The sequence below is a fragment of the Talpa europaea genome (assembly GCF_964194135.1).
Source record: "Talpa europaea genome assembly, chromosome: 2".
NCBI classification, from domain to species: Eukaryota; Metazoa; Chordata; class Mammalia; order Eulipotyphla; family Talpidae; genus Talpa; species Talpa europaea.
Window position 1 is genome coordinate 142474804 of NC_140068.1, and position 20726 is coordinate 142495529.

Genomic DNA, 20726 nt, shown 5'->3' on the forward strand with positions numbered 1-20726 from the left:
TCTCTGGGGTGCCATGTAGCCAGTCCACAGGCAGATATGAAGCAAATGAAACAGAGTTAGTGGGAAGTAGAATTAGAAAATTTAAATTTTCTCACTTTATGTAAGTTAAATTTTAGTAGCCAGTTATGATAGGGATCACCATTTCTACAACCCAGCAACAGGGTTTGCCTCTTCGAAATCCAAACCATTTCTTCTCCAGAAAGATTTGAAGGCCTTTGGAGGCTGAATAACCAAGTTGCTGTGTAGTTCCATCACTGGAAAATTCTGAGAGCTTCATCTCTGCTTCCAAACTGATATTGTAGCCTTTGAAGAAAAGCCATGGCCTTAGCTACCACTATCAAGAAGATGAGGGAGGAAGCCATGTGCTCCATCTGTTTGGAGATGATGACAGAGCCCTTGAGCATCGACTGTGGGCACAGCTTCTGCTGCCAGTGCATAGAGGGCACACTTGAGAACCTACAAGTGACATCATCCCTGAGGGAGCCCCAATGTCCCCTGTGCCGGGCACCATTTCAAAGGGAAAGTCTCCGATCCAACAAGCAACTGGAAAACCTCATTCAGACCGTTAAGGAGATAGACAGTGAGAGGCTGTGTGAGGAGCATGGGGAGCAGCTCCGCCTGTTCTGTGAGGATGATATGAGGCTCCTCTGCTGGCGCTGTGAGCGCTCCCCCCAGCACAGCGGACACAGCATGGCTCTTGTGGAGGACGTATGTCCAGGCTACAAGGTGAGTGGGTGGGCTGAGGGCTTGAGCAAGTACCTGCTCTCATGTTGAACTCTCAGACATGAGATTTTCTTCACTTAAATCAGAGATTATGATCTTGAAATATGACTTTCATTGTGTCATTTTTCTGACAAATGGTTTACGATGAGTCCCCAAAATATAAATTCTTAACTGTACTAACATTTAGTGGATGATCAAAGTCTTGTCCTTATTCACTCTTGCTGTGATGACCCTGTGTAGAATACAGTGTGCCCAATCCACACCGGCCTGTTTTATCTTCGCTTGTGTGTATTATTCGAGAAAACACAATGTTCAGGGCCATGTGACAGAATCTGAAAATAGGGAAAGACACACCACCTTTTAGGGATCCTGGAGTCAACAGGGTAAAGAAATCAGCAAAACAAGAGAGTCTGGAGTGCCCTTGCTTGGGTGGTGACTAGGATCCCAGCCAGTGGGAAGAGAGTCTGCAAGGACACATAACTCACCATATGCAGAAATTTAGAGAAAGTCATCTGTGTATGTTATTATCTTTGCCACATGCATCATTTCCCTGGCAGAACTGTGGTTTTGGGTCAGCTGACTCTGGGTCAGCAGATGAGCTTGGAATCACAGCTCAGCCACCCGCCAGCGATGGGCCCCAGTGCATGTCACTCAACCCCTTCCTAAGCCTCCATCTTGGCCGCACAGAAATGATGGTAAAAGTCCTAACAGTGGTCCAGGCTTACTGCACAGACCTTCCTCAGGGTGTTTCTCTGAAAGCATAAGGATTGAACAACACTTAAGGTCAGTCTAACCATCCTGGAGGGTTAGACTCAAGTGCTTGAAGAAGTTTTGTCAGATTGATTATAATTGTTTCACCGTATTATTATCAGGAAAAGCTCCAGAAAGCTGTGACAAAACTGAGGGAACAAGATGACCAATGTCAGGGTCTGAAGTTGATCACGAAGAAACAAATAAGAAAATGGCAGGTAAGAAATTGAGTTTATTGATTTCAAACTATTGTGAATCCTAAAGCCTAGGCAGAGGGGAGGATGTTTTCACACAGCACATGCTGGTTCCTTCTTACTGCACCAGACTGAATAAATGACATCCAAGGAAGAAACATTCTATGATAATTTATCTCCTTTCTTTTTCAACCTTTCAATAGTAATTCCCTGGGATTCCTGATACTTCAGTCCAGAGAAGCAGAATTTTGACCTTTCTTACCTAGAACCATCCTTGACTAAATTGGAAATTGGAAATTCCTCATAGTTTATATAAGTTCATGGTTAAAAGAATTCAACCTCATCACTTTGGCACATTTACCACAATACAGGGTCCATATTCATCCTTCGAGGTTCAAAAACCTTTGTGAGCTCTGTATACATGGGCAGTCCAGGTGACGTTATACTATCATCTTTATGAGACTGATGATGGGATAGAGCTGTAATAAGAGCAATTTTTTTTTTTAATTTACACTGTGTTTCCGCTAAGACTTTCCAGGTCTGACCAGTCTCCTGCACCAGAGGCCTATGCCTTCCAGATATACTGATGTGATCCCTCATGGGCACTCAGCCTGCAGACTGGTTAGTTGTTATGTCTCCCTCAGGGTCTCTTCCAAGCCATTGTCCTGGTCCTTTGTGTGTGGATGTTAAATTTAAGCTCTCAAGGACAGTCATACTTCCTGCCTTTCTGGAATCTCAGGTTGTGAGAACTTCCATCATTGCAAATTTGTAGGGAAACCATGTCAATGCCAAAGTCTAGCTGTCCTGTATGTGTCTCCTACACATATCAGCTTCCCTTCTCCACAACATCACAGTCACTGAAGCACCCCATGAACTGAGGAAGCCCCAGTGGAAGTTGCAACTCTGTGTTTTCCAAATGAAAATTGAGTCCCACAAGAGAGATCATGTGGTTTCTGTCAGTCTTATACATAAGGAGGCTCAAGTGGACACAAGCTTTGTGGATGAATATTTCTGGTGTCTGTGATCAAATTCAGCCTCAGACCTCCCTCTGTTGATAGTCATGGACTCGCCTACTTCGGTTAATGTCTAGTCGTGGTGATGTTTATCACAAACTTTTGCTTCACAAAATTCCCCAGGATAGAGACATTTTCGTACATTCCAAATTTTTTTTTTTTTTTTTTTTTTAATAAGCAAGAAACCAAAAACAAACTTTATTGCAAAAGCAAGAGGATGGACCAGTGACTGCTCCCAGTGCCCAGGGACTGTTTTCCCTGGGTTCTGCGTGACGTACAAGTTGTCTTCCCACTACGCTGTGATTTGCTCAAGTTTGTTTTTTCCTCTACTGTCTGTTCCATAACACCACTAAATAAATGGCAGTCCATGTACTAAAGGATTAATAAATCCTCATTTAAATGGAATGAAGAGAAACTATATTTTATGCATCATATGAAAATACATTTTTCCACCCATATCAATACCATAATAACCTTGATGTCAACAACAAAATCTATTATTGATGCAGTTTCTGAAGACTCAGGGTCTGGGGCAGCCTCAGGCCTGGAGGAGGGGCTATGCCTGGAAACTGGCTCCTTGCAGAAGGGCCTGAGCTTAACTTCTTCTTTGACACAGTCTTGGATGTGTTCTGTGTGCCCCTGGAGATCAGCTCTTGGTGACCATCTGCTGGATTTACAATATACTGCACAGAGCTGGGCTAGGTACTTAGTCTGTGAGCCTCAGTTCCTCCTCTGTATAAAGGGTTGAGGGTGTTGCAGGTTACTGCGAGCATCACCTGAGAGCATATCTATACAGTGCTTGGCAGAGTGACCGGTCAATGCATATGCCATTACTGAAAAATGTTTATTTTTAATGTTAAGTATGATTATATATTTCATGATAATAATAGTGTTGGAGATTGGACTAGGGTATTTGAGAGGTGGCAGGGCCTGTGTGCATTCCTCTGGTGCTCTCTCATCCCATCTTCTTGTTTTTCAACTTGTTGACACATATTAAATGATGAATTTATTGACTTCCATGATCTGTCTTCCTTCTTTTCTTTTTCCATACCTGCTTCATTCTTTATTTACTTTTCCCTCCATCTCTCTTCTCTCCCTTTCCAGTTATTATCTTTAAAATGAGTTTATTTTGTCACTTGCTATTCTTGGCCAGCTAACTAACTAAAGCTTATTGTATTGAGATCTTCTTGCCAGAGCCATATTAAATGCACTATGTCGCTAAACTTAGACCAGCCTGTTTCTGCTGTCTTTGAGAAGGTCTGCGATACCATGAACAAGAAAGGTATGAGGTCAAAGGGTTCTTGTTCAGAGCAAAGGCAGCCGCTTCACACAGAGCTTCCCAGAAGGAAGGCAGAGCCTGACTGGAAGATCTGAGGACCCCGGCATAATCTTCGTACATTCCAAATTAAAGTGGGTTCACTAGCATTTCACCAGGGCCCTCTACTGTGGACCATGGGGAGGAGCAGCAGCCCTCCTTCCCTAATGACATTATCGGGTGGCCTGTGCCTCCTTATCTTGTGATTTGGCTGCTGGAGAAGGAAATTATTGAGTTGACTGTAGAGAACTGGGGCAGCCTCTCCCACATCTGAGTCCTGCCCCCTGGGCCTCAGTCTGCAGCAGGAACATGCACGTTCCTCCACCTCAGATGACTCATGGCAAAAAATATCACAGTATCCCCAAACACTTTACTTTTTATAAGTGTCTGTGATCTTTATTTTTTATTTTTTTTTTTTTAATAGAGGCATTTTATTTATTTATTTGTTTGTTTGTTTGTTTATACAAGCACTGGGTACAGTCAGAAGCGCGGGAGGGTGAGAGAATTCACCAGAGCCAGAGCGGGGAGCAGAGCAGGCAGAAGGACCGAAGTACACTGCTGAGGGGAGCAGCGGGCGGCAGGAGAGGTCTGCGCGCCATGTGGGACCCTCCTCAGGTGGCCGGGGAGCAGCCGGGGATCGAACCGGCACCGCAGAGGTCGCCGGCAGCTTCGCAACCCAGCGCTCAACCACTGCGCCACCGGGGAGGCCCATGTGATCTTTAAAATAAACATGAAATTTAGCATTTTCAGCATCCACTGTTCATCTCATTGGCATCATCTTCATATTGGGGTGTCCCTAACTCTACTCTCCATTTGCAGAACTTGTTCATTTTTCCAACATGACACTTGATCACCACTAAACAGTATCTCCATTGTCCCCTCTCTCCCTTCTCCCACTTCATACCCACATTTCCACTTTCTGTTTTCAAACTTAATGAGGTACCTTTATAAAAGCAATCAAAATTGTCCGTTTTTCTAACTTACTTCACTGACCATGTATCTTCAAGGCTCATCCATGTTGTAACAGAGTTCCATACAATTTTAAGGATGAGAGTTTCCCATTTTAGAGATGTACCTCATTTTTTCCTCATTTCATCCACAAATGAAGTTTGTTCTGTTTGCACCTTTTGAGCATATCTTCTTCATTCTAGGAGAAGATAAAGCTCCAGAGAAAGAAAATCCAGTCTGACTTTGAGAATCTGCACAACTTCCTCCGTGTTGAGGAGAAATGTTATCTGTGGAGACTGGAGAAAGAAAAAGAGCAGATTCTGAAGATTCTGCAGGACAGTGAGGCGAGTCTGGAAAAGCAGAGCCAGGAACTCAAGAGCCACATCCGGGAACTAGAGAAGAAATGTCAAGGCCCAGCCCAGGATTTGCTGCAGGTGAGGCTGTGCCCTGGGAGAACACAGAAGAGGCTTCTGCACCCGAGTGTTACGGGGACAGTGGAGAGAAGCAGGGGAAGATGGCAAGGTCTTCCAGCTTCTCTGGGAAGTGGGGAATTATTGTGGGGATTTAAAGTAGCATTTCTTTATCAATATTTGAAGAGAGGCCTCCAGTAGGCTATACGGTAACTACATATGAATCAAAAAATATACTCCTTCTGCTTTTATAGGCCAATTGGTTCCATATTGTCCAATATGAATTGTAGGGTATCATTTGCTGCCATTTGTGTCTGTTCCATGTACACTGAACCCTGTGTGCTGGTCTGTTTCCTGGACAATTCTCCAGGTGACTTGAGTGTAAAGGGGGACAGCCAACATGACTATCAGCATTTTCCCTGATTTATTTGTATATGACAAGACCCAAAGAACTCTTCCTGGACCTTCTTTCAGCTTCATGACAAATGCCTGGAGCTAGTTCTTCTAGGTTCTATAGAAGTGAAGGTCACACTCTGAGGGTAAGAATGTAGCATGACAGCTCTAACATTATGTGACACCTGCTGCCACCACCTACATGGCCCATCTCAGGGGCTCTACCTGTGTTCACCTCTAAGGCCCTCTGTGAAGAGTGATGAGCTCCTCAGAAGGATTTTATGTCACTGATGCAAATCTTGTAAGGGAGTATGGGAAGCTCCTGGCCTTTCCCCTAAGTAGCCCACAGGCTGCTGTGATTAGAGGCACAGGTCACAGGAAGGAAGTTACCAACTCAGAGGGTCATACACTGTGTACGTACATGCTGCTACCTTAGGGCACAGAAGGTATCAGTCTACCTGATTTCTAGCAATGTCAATGGCTGGGTCATTCTATTCTTGGAGGAATGTTTGTAGAGATTAGCCCCATGTACCATACCCCGTGAAATAGTGATGTACCCGCGCTTACCCTTGTGTCCTTGTTTCTCTGTAGGATGTGAAAGACACCTTGAGTGGGTAAGTGCCGTAGGAGCACCGGTGGGCAGGGTGAGGGTCCTTAGGGCCAAATGGACCATCCCACTGAAGATGTCTCTGTCCTCTGCTGATTCTAGGAGTGTGGCTGTGGAGCTGGAAGTGCCAGAGGCCGTCTCTCTGGAGCTTCACACTGTGTGTAATGTTCCTGAGCTATACTTGGATGTGAAGAAAATGCTAAAGAGCTACCAAGGTATGAAAAGCCAAGAACTCTTTAGATGTTATACTTGAAAGATACCGTCGTGGTAACCCCGCTCACTACCTGCCCCTGGAGACACTCACAGCCAGAGAGATTGTTGAGTTGTTGTGGAGTTGTCTACTCCCCCGGGTCAGGAGGCTCCAGCGCTTACATGGGACACAGCCTGCTGGGGATCTGTACAGGCCCTTCACACTCCCTGTCTCCGGTTCATCAGCTGCACCAGTCCAGGCTCTCTCCTCATTTTTCCTAATCACTGAGAATATTAACAGTTTTCAGTTCTTTGGTTTCATCATGAAAGTAAAGAGCATCAACACATAAAGTATTTACAACAGTGTCTGGTATATAATGTTTATTGTTAACTTCTCAGTCATCTCTGACCACAGTGCAAGAAAGGTAGGTGAAGATACTTTATTGTGATGCAAATATTTTAGGGCCTTGACCCAGACAATATGGTGAATGTTAGAATCATAAGGAAAATCATGTTTTGCTAATTGCAAATCTCATGTTTCCTCCCTGGATTCCTTTAATCAGGGCTTGCTGTATTTCCATCATCTCTGATCTACAATTACAAAATTCAAATGCTTTGAGAACTAAATATTTTACATAACTCACTTGTCCACAAAATTAAACCTAATTGGATATGATTTGGTGAATATTTTAGTTACCTGCTGCTAAAAAATATTTAGTGGCTTAAAGCAAAAACCACATTTTTCAGTATCGTGTGTCAGAAATCTGTGCCCAGCTCAGGTGGGGTCACACAATGCAGTTATGGGCTCACCTGGTGGATCAGTTGGGGAATCTTCTTCCAGTTGTTGGCAGAATTTATTTCTTCATGGTTATAAGGCCCTGACTTCTTACCAGCTGTTTCCTGGAAGTGCCCTCAGCTTCTGGAAGTCACTACTCATCAATTTGTGACCAGCTGTCGTGTGTTACCCAGTTACGCAGCAGGTGATTAACTGACGCGGGAACCTCCTTAGCTCTCTTCATTTTTATTTTTTTTTAAGATTTATTTATTTATGCGTAGAAGAACTGGTGTGTAGGCCAGAGGTGCTGGGAATGAGTGGATTCACCAGAGATAGAGTGGGGAGCAGAACAGTCAGATTGACTGAAATACATCGCTGAGGGGAGCAGTGGGCAAGACAGGAGGGGTCTGCTGTGCCATGTGGGTAGCTCCCTGGCTGGCCGCCAGTATCACACTCATGCTGCAGAAGCTGCAGATAGCCTCATAGTGCTGTGCTTAACCCTTGCACCACCAAGGAGGCACCTTAGCTCTCTTCATTTCAATATACTCTACTGGCCAATATCAACTTCAGTTTGTCACATATTTTTCTATTCAACTTGATTCTAGTTATATACTTTTTGTGCTATCAGTGTTGAGTTTATTTTCTTTCACTAATCCCCATGGAACCTTATCTGAAACAAGACAGAAGAGCTTTACTTACAAGCCATGGAGCTGGCGTGTGTCTTGACACCTGGGGAACTAACTGGGACTTCAGCCACAAGCTATGACGTGACTTTATCATTTTCTTTTCTGATCTTCAGGTGGGTGGTTATTAGTAAAGGGAAGGACTTGTCTACTCTTATCTCCATGATTCCCACCTGGGAGAGGAAGGGCTTTAGAGAGGACAGTAACCATGTCCACCCTGGGGAGTTCTGGTCCTTGGTTTCTCTGAGTGACTAAGATGGTGATGATGAGGATGATGAAAATAATGATGACATTTACTTTTATTATCACATATTTATCACTTAACTTTTACCAGGAATTTCACCAAACACTAATCTTATATTAGCTCATTCTAATATCTTTCTCATGATTCTTTGTGACAATATGATGATTTCTGCTTTATATTTAGAAAGTTTAATTTTTTAAATTTTTTTCCTCTAATAATCTCTGTTCTTTATTTTTTATTATTTAAATTTTATTTTTATATTCCCCTTACAATTACAACCCCCTTATTTTGACCCCAGGCTCTCCTTTCCCTGCCCTCCACCCCCATAGAGTATCTATATTTAGAAAGTTTTAGAGAATGACTCACACAGCTAGTAGTAAGAAAAAGTTTGTAATTGAGCATAGCCTAGGTTTATTTAAAAATAAGACATAACACACATTTCTTGTTTTGGTTTTGATTGTTTGTTTTATTTTTTTTAGTCAGCGTGACTCTGGATGCAGATACAGCTCATGTTGGCCTAACTGTGTCTAAGGATCGAAGACAAGTGGCTTGTGGAGATGCCCAGATGAAGCTTAGCACTTCCAGAAGATTTAGTGTGTTACCCTGTGTCCTGGGCTGTGAGGGCTTCACCTCTGGAAGGCATTACTTTGAGGTGGATGTGGGAGAAGGAACTCAGTGGGACGTAGGAGTTTGTCTGGAAAATGTGTGCCGGGCATCTGCGAGGAATCTCAAGTTTCAGTCTGAAGTCTGGGCCATCAGGCTCTGCAAAGGGAACCACTATGCAGCCCTGACCTCTCCCCCAACTTCCCTTTCTCTGAGAAAGAGGCCCCTGGTTGTGGGGGTTTTCCTGGACTGTGAGGCCGGACTTGTGTCCTTTTACAACATGCCGACTGGCTCCCACATCTTTACCTTCCCGAAGGCCTCCTTTTCTGAAACTCTCCGACCCCTTTTCCAGGTTTATCCGTGTTCTCCTCTATTCCTGCCTCTACCAGATGAGTAAACAGGAATTGCCTCTTTCTTGAGATGGACATGCTGGGTCTGATGAAGATACTAGATAGAGATAAAAATAGTTTTGCTACCATCCAATGCAGAGCCTGATTTATGTCTGACTTCTGATTTTCTTTAAAAAGGGACAAGTGACAGCATCTGTCTAGGCCTCAGTTTCCTCAAATGTAATATTGTCTACTCCCAAGTTGCTGTGATATGTGCGCAGGCACAAAGCCCAAGGCATATGAAATAAGACATGGGCTTTTGTTTTTGGTTAATTTATACCAAGAGTGCAACATACTTCCAGAGATACGACCTGCTAAAGAGGAATCTTGTCCCTGTGATCATTTAATCTTTGTAGGATCCTGGGTAATTTATTACCTTCTTTGGGCCTCCATTTCCCCAGAAACATATGCAACCTATTTTAGAAATGACAAATTAATGGTTAGCCCTCGCAACTCATTCTGGTCACCTGGAGAAGTTTTAAATATGTTGATGCTTGAATTGTTCCATACATTTTATTTTTTAAATTTTTTAAAGATTTATTTATTTATGCATACAAGAGCTGGGGTACAGGCCAGCGGTGCAGGGGCAGGGTCGTGGTGAGAGGATTCACCAGAGACAGAGTGGGGAACAGAACAGGCAGACTGAATGAAATTCACTGCTGAGGGGAGCATCACGGAAGACAGGAGAGGTCTGCTGCGCCATGTGGGTTGCTCCCTGGCGGGCTGGGGATCGAACTCATGCTGCAGAGTCTGCGGATTGCTTCATAGTGCTGTACTTAACCCGTTGTGCCACCAGGAAGGTCCTGTTCCGTACATTTTAAAAGCGATACAGTAGGGGCAGAGAGGGGCGCCCAGGCAGAGGGCTGACACCTGGTGGTGGTTCTGCAGTGACAGAAGGGGCCTCTTTTCCCACTTGGGTTGATCAGGGGTCATTTCTTTCTCCTTACCCAGGTCCACTCAGACCCCCAGAAGAGCACCCATACCTTTCTCTGAGCACCCCTTTCACTTCTGTAATGGGTCCTGTAGGCATTCAAGGTGCCACCCTGCTAGGGTCTCACTCCTGGAGCCTCGGTGGTGGGAGGTGCCTGTACCACGTGTGTCCTCAGGCTGGAGCAGGCTGGGCTGCAGGATTGTGTGGCTGCCCTTGACCTCAGCCTCCCGTGTATATCCGTGGGACTCTTGGTCAGAGGATAAAGTCCAGGTCCGCGCACACACTGGCGGGACTGTTTTCTGTGAGGATGCAGAGGCACTGGAGTTACAGTCTCTCCGCCACTGTCAGCGCCTACTTCTGGAAAGAGGTGACCACCTGAAGGTGAGGTCATAGGCATATTTCTGACAAAGATGACTTTCATCTTTGTCTTAGTCTCTAAGAATAATCCGTGTCACCTCTTTGGTGATTCTCACATCAGATGATGGGTTATTTATGTGATGCACGCAGACAGGACAGGCCACGGAGGAGGGAGACCAGGTCAGGCTGACTCCCAGCCCGCGCGGGAAGTGGGAGCTCCAGGGAGCCCCGCCCCGCGCCCCGCGGGCTGGCCTGACCCCGCCCCAGGAGCCCCGCCCCCCAACCACGCCCCAATCCTGGCCCCGCCCCAGGAGCCCCGCCCCCTTCAGCCTCCGGGCGCCCGGGGCGCGCTGCTTAAGGCGTCGTTTTCTGGCGCCTCCTACCGGCGGCTCCTCGGCGCGGGCCCAGGTCCTCTCCCCCGGCGCCCCCGCCCCCCTCGCCTGCGGCTGCGGCTGCGCCCGAGGGTCTCGGGCCGGTCTCCCCCGCGCGGCCCGCCTTCCCCTGACAGCGGCGGCTGAGGAGACTCCGGGGGAAGCGTCGGTGTAAGATGACGGCGACAGGGCTGGGCCGGCGCGGGGAGAGGAGGTGAGGCTCACGCAGGAGCACCCGGGGGGCGGGCGGGGAGCGGGCGGGCATAGGGGGTGCGGCGGGAAGTCTGGGGTTCGGGGCGGTGTGGTGCGGAGCCGGAGGACCCGCCCTCCCGCCTGGGGAGTGTCGCGGGCGCGTTTCCCTGGGGGGATTTCTAGGGGAAGGTCCCGACAGTGGAGACCGGCTGCTCAACCCCCAGTTATTAAAGTCAGTGCCTGGTCACCTTTGCTGCGGATTCTTCGTTGTCCCCCTCACCGCGTGGGGCAGCCTTCCTTCTGAAATGGGTTCGGTGAAATGCGTGGATGAGAAGGGTGACAGTTTCTGCTATTTAGGAAAAAAATTCATCCACCAGTTCTTCATATACCCTTTCTGCCCCTTCCCTGATCTTTCCTCCCCTTTCCACACTTGCAGGAGCAGAACGAGCATATATAGTAGGAGACACGAAGCTGTTGCGCAGCCGCTGACACGTGTTCATTTTTGTTTTGTTTTGTTTTGTTTTTTGTGGGATCCTCGCCGGCGGCCGGGAACGAACCGAGGCTGCGGGCAGCCTCTCAGCCCAGCGCTCAACTGCTGCGCCACCAGGGGAGGCACCATTTTTGTTTGTTTTTATTCTGTTGTTCTGGTTTTGTATAGTTTCTGTGTCTGGACCGTCTATTTCCTAATAGTTTGTTTTGCAGGGTTGCATCAGTCATTCATCCTGTTGTACCTTTAATATGCGCTAGTCTCCATTTCTAGAAATTCAATTTGGTTTAGGTATCTGTGTAACATCTGAACATATGAAGGCAGTAATAATAACTGCCTTAGTAGCCTTTACTCAAGTTCTGCATCTTTCCTGGGTAAATTTTGATTGATTGATTCATTCATCATGAGTCAATGGCTTCTTTGCACAGGTGGATATTTTTTCTAACTAGTAAATGTTTTTATTAAGGCACATTTCATGTCATAAAATCCACCTTTTGTAAGTGTGGTCATAGTGTGTTCAAAAATTTGTACAGATGTCACTTTAAATTTCAGAACATTTTCAGTTCTTCTAAACAAGTCTCATATCATTAATTAGTAACTATTCATCTCACACATACTGTCAGTCTTTGGCAAGGACACTAATCTACCTTCTCTCTATGTATTTACCTATTTCAGACATTTAACAAAAAAGTATCATACATGAAGTGACTTTGTGTGTCCAGCTTCTTTCAATTGTAGGTGTTTTCAAGGTTCATTAATACAGGTGCATAAATGGTATTTTGTTCACATATATTTGAATAATATGCCATTATATGGACTTTATACTGTATTTGTCCTTTCATCAGTGGATGGGCATTTGGGTTGTCTCCACTTGGGGGCTAGTTTGAATAGGACCACTGTGAACTGTTTTGCACAAGTTTTTGTCTGAGTATTATGTTTTCTGTTTTCTTGGGTACATACATGGGAGTAGAATTTCTGCAAGTGACAAATCTTACGTTCAATTTTTTTTTTAAAGATTTATTTATTTATACAAGCACTGGGTACAGTCAGAAGCGCGGGAGGGTGAGGAACTCACCAGAGCCAGAGCGGGGAGCAGAGCAGGCAGAAGGACCGAAGTACACTGCTGAGGGAAGCAGCGGGCGGCAGGAGAGGTCTGCTTTCCATGTGAGACCCTCCTCTGGTGGCCGGGGAGCAGCCGGGGATCCAACCAGCGCTGCAGAGGCTGCGGGCAGCTTCGCAACCCAGCGCTCAACCACTACGCCACCGGGGAGGCCCACGTTCAATTTTTTTTAAGAACTGTGCAGCTGTTTTCCAAAGAAGTTGCACCATTTTATATCCACATAGGCAGTGTTAGAGGTTCCACTTTCACCACTTGTTATTGTCAGTATTTTTCAATTACAGCTATCTTGGTGGATGCAGCATGGTGTCTCTTTGTGGTTTTGTTTTGCCTTTTCCAAAACTGGTGATGTTGCACATTTTTCATGTATGTATTGTCTCTTTTTGGAGTCATTTCTATTAAGATCCTTCTGTTAGGGGGAAAAGTATGTCCTAAAGCTAATTGCGTACAGGCTTTGTGGACTCCACCCCCCACTCCAGACCAAAGCCAAAAAACACTGGGAGAGACAAATCCCATCACCACCAAAGGGAAGTTGCTGGAACCTGAGGGTGAGGTTGTAAGATATTGGAGGACTAGGCATAGCAAGACAGCAGGCATTTTAAGGAAGACGATCATTTTGAAGAGCACAGCTGTGCCCAAGTTTCCTTTCAGGGTAAAACCACAAGAACCACAAGGCAAGGGTAAACAAAACTTAGCTGTTGCCAAAGAGAAGTACCCAATCAGGTTGAGCTTGGTCCCTGTTATGAAAGGTCCCCTCATCCTGTCAGCTTTGTATAAAAAACAGCTTGTCATCCTTGGAGGGGTTCCTTCTCTCAACCTGATGAGGCTGCTGAGTCAGTACACCAGGCAGAGTCGGACCCTAGCTTAAGCTGGCAATAAAGCCTTTTTGCTTTTGCATCTCTGGCTCCGTGTAGTCTTTGGAAACCCCAGATGGAGTTGAGGCGCCAACTCCTAACGGTTAAGCAGCCAGGTTTGGTATAAAGCCAGACACTTGGGCTTTGCGGGGGTAGGGGGGGGGCCTTTTTGGCTCTCCGCCAGCTCTCAGCATTCAGCCAGCTCTCGGAGTGCCTTTGGGTTTTCTGGTCGGCGGATCCGGTAGGACGCATTAAACACTTTATTTCCCCATTTTCTCCCTGAGTTGTACATTTCTTCATTTCCCCTTCCCTTGTAAATAAACCTTTTTATTAACCTTTTGTGTGTGCCTGCAGTGGAGTATTAATAAGTCCCTTTTAAGTGCGCGGGTAAGGACCCACAGCCAGGCAACCCGTTTTTATATCGGGGCTGCTCAGTAACACTTCCTCCATTTTAAGTTGGATTCTTTGTCTTTGTTGTTGGAATATAGGAACTTTCTTTCTTTCATTTAAAGATTTATTTATTTATTTATACAAGCACTGGGTACAGTCAGAAGCGCGGGAGGGTGAGAGAACTCACCAGAGCCAGAGCGGGGAGCAGAACAGGCAGAAGGACCGAAGGACAATGCTGAGGGGAGCAGCGGGCGGCAGGAGAGGTCTGCGCGCCATGTGGGACCCTCACTGGCTGGCTGGGGATCGAACCTGCGCTACAGAGGCTGTGGACAGCTTCACAGAGCTGTGCTCAACCCCCTGCTCCACTGGGGAGGCCCTCTTCACATTCTTGATGGAGTCTTATGAAGCTCAATAATCTTCAGTTTTGTTGCTATCCACCAAGAATTTTTAATTGTGGGCCTCCCCAGTTCTTGTATAAATAAATAAATAAATCTTTAAAAAAAAGTGTTAAAAAAAGAATTTTTAACTGTTTCAATTCTTTAATTTACATCTTTGATTCATTGTCAGTTCTGTATATGCTGTGAGGCAGGGATCCACATTCATTCTTTTGCTTATAAATATGTAGTTGTCCCACTGTCTTTTGGCAAGGTGATTTTTTCTATGCACATTGAAGTGTTGTCATACTAGTCAAAATTAATTAACCATAACTATATGGGTTTATTTCTGGACTTTATGAAATTTCATTGGTCTATATATATATCCTTATGCTAGTACTTCATAGTGTTGATTATTGTAGTGATTTAGTATATGTTGAAATTGCAATTTGTGAGCCCAGCAACTTTGATCTTCTTTTTTCAAGATGGCTTTGGCTATTGTGGATCCCTTTCATTTCCCTCCAGCGCTTATATTTCCAGATGAATTTTAGGATAAAGTTACCAATGTTTGTAAAAAGAAAGCAAACACCAAAGAACAATTACAAAAACAGATGAATCTGTACAATTTGGGAAATATTGCCAGCATAGTAAAATTAAATCTAACCGTATCTGAACACAGAATGTCTTTTCCATATATTTAGGTGAGCTTAATTTATTTCAAAGGTATTTTGCAGATTTCAACATACCAGTCTTATGCTGTTTTGTTAATTTAATTCTTTAACATTTTACTATTTTTGATGCTATTGTAAATGATAATTTCCTTCTTTTCATCTTCAGATTGTTCATTGCTGGTCTTTACATATACAACTGAATTTTACTTATTGGTCTTATATTCTGCAATCATGTTGAACTCCTTGATTAGTGCTAAAGTTTTTTTGTATGTGGATTTCTTAAAATTTTCAATATACCCAAAGCTACAGCGATAGTGACTAAAGACATGGAAGTCTTTGTTAAAGCTGATCAATTGTACCCAGATGCAAAGGCTATCATTTCCATTAAGTATTTTACTGACTGTGTTATTGTCCTGTTAACACTGTCAAACAAAGAAGGTGTATTTTGCTAAGTTAGATAAAAATTAAGTTGTCTTTTCTTTATGTGATAGTATTCCCATTAAAAACATCCTCTAGAACTGTCAGTATTTCACTATTTCACTAAAGTATGCCTAAATTTAAGAAAAATGTTCTGAATTACTTTCACCTTGAATAATTTGAATTTATCTTTTTTATTGCTGTTTCTGCACTAAAACATTTTATTTTTTACAGTAAAGCATTTTTAATGAAATGCTTTAGCTATTAGATTTATTTATTTATTTATTTATTTATTAGATAATGAAGTTTGAGGCCGTAGAGCTTCTTCTTCTTCTTTTTTTTTTTAAGATTTATTTATTTATACAAGCACTGGATACAGTCAGAAGGGCTGGAGGGTGAGAGAATTCACCAGAGACAGCGGGGAACAGAACAGGCAGAGTGATGAAATACACTGCTGAGGGGGGCAGTGAGGGCGGCAGAAGAGGTCTTCGCGCCATGTGGGACCCTTGCCCTGCAGCCGGGGACCGGACCGGACCAAACCGAACCGAACCGGTGCTGCAGAGGCTGAGGGCAGCTTCGCAGCCCAGCTCCAAACCTCTGCTCCACCGGGGAGTCCCAGCTATTAGATTTAAAGCTAGCTATACATATTTATACTTGTTACACTAAAAACAATGCAGAGTAATTAACCCCTTGGCTTGGATGCTTTGTGTCCATTAGTTATCATATGTAAGCCTTCAAGATAAGTAAGAAAAAAATTAAGTCACATTGATTCTGAATGGTAACAAATGAGTTTCTCAATATTTTAATGTTAATATTTAAAGTAAGAGGTATAGGAGATATTTTTTGATTTTGAGAGATGATGTTTCATGGATTCCAGCTAAATGCAGGAACAAAATCCTGTTAATTGCCTTTATTGGTTTAGATAATCACCTTTAATATCAGGAATGCATTTAATGTTCAAGCAGCTCAGGTCTGGAATACACACGAAGACCTGTTACACTTATGACAAAACAGAATTTTTCTCTACATTGAGGTCAGTTTTTTTGGATCAAATTTCTAAATTTTTTAAAAAGATATTCAGTATGCAAAATTGTGTTATCTGTAAACCAGTTTTTACTTTTTCTTTCAAATCTGTAAGTCCTTCATTTCCCTTTCTTACTTAATCTCCCTGACTATAGAATCTTCAGTATGGTGTTGACTAATCTTTTACCATGGAGTTTTCATATATGAGCTTTTCATATATGTTCTTTTTTTTTTTTCAAGATTTATTTATTTATACAAGTACTGGGTACAGTCAAAAGTGCGGGAGGGTGAGAGAATTCACCAGAGCCAGAGCAGGGAGCAGAACAGGCAGAAGGACGGAAGAACACTGCTGAGGGGAGCAGCGGGCGGCAGGAGAGGTCTGTGTCCCATGTGGAACCCTTGCCTTATCAGGTGGAAGAAAGTGACCTTGTATCCTTTTTTGCTGTATGTCTTTTGATGAAAAGATGTTGGATTTTGAGAAATGCTTTTTGTCTATTGAGATGTCATTTGGTCTTGGTTTTATTGATACAGTGTATTTCATTGATTAATTTAGAAATATTGAGCCTCTCTTGCATTCCTGAGATAAATTCAACTTGTTCATGGTCTAGAAACCATTTTCTAATGTCACTGGTTTCAGTTTTAATATTTTGTTGAGTAATTTAGTGCCACTATTAACCAGGGATATTGGTCTCTCATTTTCTGTGATATATTTAATTATCAGAGTAATAGCGACTTTGTAGAATGAGTTGGAAAGTAATCCCTCTTCTACTCTATAAAAAGCTTGGAAAGATTAGTGCCAGTTCTTTTTTAAACATTTGATAGAATTCACCAGTGAAGACATCTGTCCCTGAGGCATTTCTCTGTGGAAAGGATTAGATTGCTAATTCATACTTTTTAGTTGTCATAGCTTGACATCTTTTGTTTCTCCTTGGAAATTATTGGTCGTTGGTGTCATTTAAATTATCTATTTTATCTGGGTTATCTAATTTGCTAGCGTATAATTACTCATAATTTTTTATGTCTTTTATATCTTAAGGTTGGTAGTAATGTCCCCTTTCATTCCTTAGTTGAGTAATTTGTGCCTTTTCTTATTTTCTTGGTTAGTGTAGCTGAAAGTTTTTTCATTTTGGTTAGTCTAGTCAATAAGCAAGGTTTTATCTTCTGTTCTTTATTTTGTTAATAACTTTACTTCCTTCTACTTGCTTTGGTTTTTAATTAGCTCTTTTTCTAGTCTCATAAGATAGAAGCTTAAGGTCTCCCTGGTGGCACAGGGGTTAAAGTCTCAACACTACCAAGCTATCTCCAGCCACTGCAGCTAGATTTTGATCCCCAGCCAGGGGGCAGACCCACATGGCACAGCAGACCTCTCCTGTCGCTCCCACTTCTCCCCTCAGCAGTGTATTTCTGTAGACCTGCCTGTTCTGTTCCCCACTCTGTCTCCCCCCCCACACCTCCAGCTTAGACCCCAGTTATGTATACATAAATAAATAAATAAATAAATAAATAAATCTAAAAAATGGATAGAATATTAAGGTATTGGGATCTTTTTACTTTATTAATGTGGCATTTACATCTGTCAGTCTCCTAGGCACTGCTGTTGCATCACATGAGTGTTGGTGTGTTGGCTTTCATTTTCATTCATCTCAAACTGTTTTCTGCTCTCTAATACAATCTGTGGATTATTTGGGAGTATGCTGTTTAAGTTGCACTTTCATCTTGTCTTCTGAGAGTCCCATTATACATAACGTGTATATGTGATGGTGCCCCACGTGTCTCTGGAACTCTGTCTCTCTTCATTCATTCTTTTTGTTCTTTTCAAGACAGAGTCTTGGGCTATCACTCTCTCCCTTCTTTCTACTGCCTTAAATCAGGGCATTATTCCTACTGTCCCTCTCGCCCCCTTCTGGAACAAGCTCAGTGGGAAACATGAGTAATGTCACGGTTTCCTTCCTGTGTCCTGGACCCTGACCCTGTGTTACTTTCATTTCCGAGTTTAGCAGTCAGAGTTCACTTCCTTGCTGTGGCTGCAGGAAGTGGCAAGTGCAGAGGCACTGACACGGAGTATGAGGCTGTGCTGAGTGGCTGGTAGTGAACGAAGCCAGGCCAAGGTTTGTCTCTGTGTGTGTGTGTGTGTGTGTGTGTGTGTGTGTGTGTGTGAGAGAGAGAGAGAGAGAGAGAGAGAGAGAGAGAGAGAGAGAGAGAGAGAGAGAGAGAAAGAGATGGGGTGGCAGTGGGTGAGCCCCTGACACTCTGAAAATGGTCAGGATTTTGCTTTCTAGCTCTTGCCCTGGCTGCTTTCTCTTTCACAGACTCCATGCTGCATCTCAGAAGGTCCAGGGTGTGAGGTGAGTGAAGGTCCTGTGCCCTGGGTGCCAGAGGCGGGAGGCCCTTCTCTTTGAGAGTGCAGAACACCTGGGAGAGAGGAGCCTTATCCTTTGGGAGAAATCACCTCCCTTGGAATAGAATCTCAAGGAGAAGTTCTCTGTGGCTGGAGAAAGCTGTTCTCATTACCGGAGGGAAACAGCCTAATCAGCAACTTCAGTTGAATCCCAGGTCTCAATACAGAGACTGCAAAGGACAGGTCACTGGAGTTTCTTCGGACTGCAGGCTCTGGCCACACAGACCAGCAGTGAGAGAGGTGGGGTCAGGGCTAGTTTGCAGAAGCTGCTGCAGCATGGCCAGAAGGGAGGGTCTTTGCTTCTGGTCTCTTCCCCTCCCTCTCTGCCTGCCAGGTCCACACTGACCTTCTCCTGGGAGACAAGTCCTGGCTTGAAGAAGAGACAGTGGCCTTGGTGGATCTCTGGGGGTCTGCTTCCAGGCCAACCCCCTTTTTTCCAAGTTCTTTCCAGATCTCTTTACCTCAGCACAGAGAGCCTGACGGCACACACTGATTTCTTCCTGTTGCCTGGTGGATTTCTGTTACCATCCTGGTAGAACTGCCATGAAATTTTATTAGCTGGTGTGTTTTGTTCTTTGGTGTGGGAATGGGTATAGAGAAAGTGTGGGGTGGGGGGGTTAGTAGAGTCAAATGTGATGGTCTCAGTAGAATCCTTCAAGGATCCACCAATTCCTGAGTGTTATTAACAAAGAGTAAACTGGGCACCAATTGTTCTTTTTTTTTATTTTTTTTTATTTTTTTTATAATAAATTTTATTGTTATATTCCCCATACAATTGCAGCCCCCCCATTCTGACCCCAATCCCTCCCCTCCCACCCCCGCCCCCCTAAAAGTGTCTCTGGTTCATAGTTTTTTGTTGATTTTGATTTTCACTTTCTTATAGTTATTCATTTTCCTGGTCCCTTATTTAAGTTTTCTAGATTCCTGCTATGAGTGAGACCATCCGGTATTTTTCTTTTTCTTTTTGGCTTATTTCGCTGAGCATGATCCCTTCCAGCGCCATCCATGTTGCTGCAAGTTGCATGTGTTTATCTTTTTTTTTTTGAATGCTGAGTAATATTCCATGGTGTATATGTACCACATCTTCTTGATCCAGTCATCTATTTTTGGGCATTTGGGTTGTTTCCAAAGCTTAGCTATTGTAAACAGTGCTGCTATAAACATAGGGGTGCAGGTGTTCTTTGGAATTGATGTTTCTGTGTCCTTTGGGTAAATACCTAGGAGTGGAATTGCTGGATCATATGGAAGCTCTATGTTTAGTAGGTCCAGAAATCTCCACACAGCTTTCCACAGTGGTTGGACCAGTTTGCACTCCCACCAACAGTGCAGAAGAGTTCCTTTTTCTCCACACCCTCGCCAGCATTTGTTGTTGCTAGTTTTTTTAATATGTGCCATTCTCACTGGTGTAAGATGGTATCTCATGGTAGTTTTGATTTGCATTTCCCTGATGGCAAGTGATGTTGAACATTTTTTCATATGCCTGTTGGCCATTTGCATTTCCTCTTCAGAGAAGTTTCTTTTTAGCTCCTCTGCCCATTTTTTGACTGGATTCTTTTCTTTGTTTTTGTTGAGTCTCATCAGCTCTTTGCAGATTTTTGTGATCAGTCCTTTATCATTAGTGTTGGGTGCAAAAATGTTCTCCCAGTTGGTGGGGTTTCTCTTTGTTTTTGTTATTGTCTCTTTTGCTGTGCAGAAGCTCTTTAATTTGATGTAGTCCCAGCTGTTTATCTTTGCCTTCACTATCACTGCTTTGGGTGATGTGTCTGTAAAGATGTCTTTGATGTGCAAATCACGTAGTGTTTCGCCTCTATTTCCTTCTATATATTTTATGGTTTCAGGTCTTATGTCTAGTTCTTTAATCCATTTTGAGTTGATTTTTGTGTATGGTGTGAGGTAGTGGTCAAGCTT

General features: G+C 43.8%; 1 protein-coding gene across 1 annotated transcript; it reads left to right on the forward strand.

Annotated features, from left to right (window-relative positions):
- Positions 1 to 318: 318 nt before the first annotated feature.
- LOC311188419 (E3 ubiquitin-protein ligase TRIM38-like) lies at positions 319 to 9244 on the forward strand (the record flags this gene model as incomplete). Its single annotated transcript, XM_084259519.1, has 6 exons — positions 319 to 726; positions 1596 to 1691; positions 5147 to 5377; positions 6338 to 6360; positions 6456 to 6568; positions 8724 to 9244. The coding sequence occupies 6 exons, from the start codon at positions 319 to 321 to the stop codon at positions 9242 to 9244; spliced, it is 1392 nt and encodes a 463-aa protein (XP_084115645.1).
- Between the last annotated feature and the right edge of the window lie 11482 nt (positions 9245 to 20726).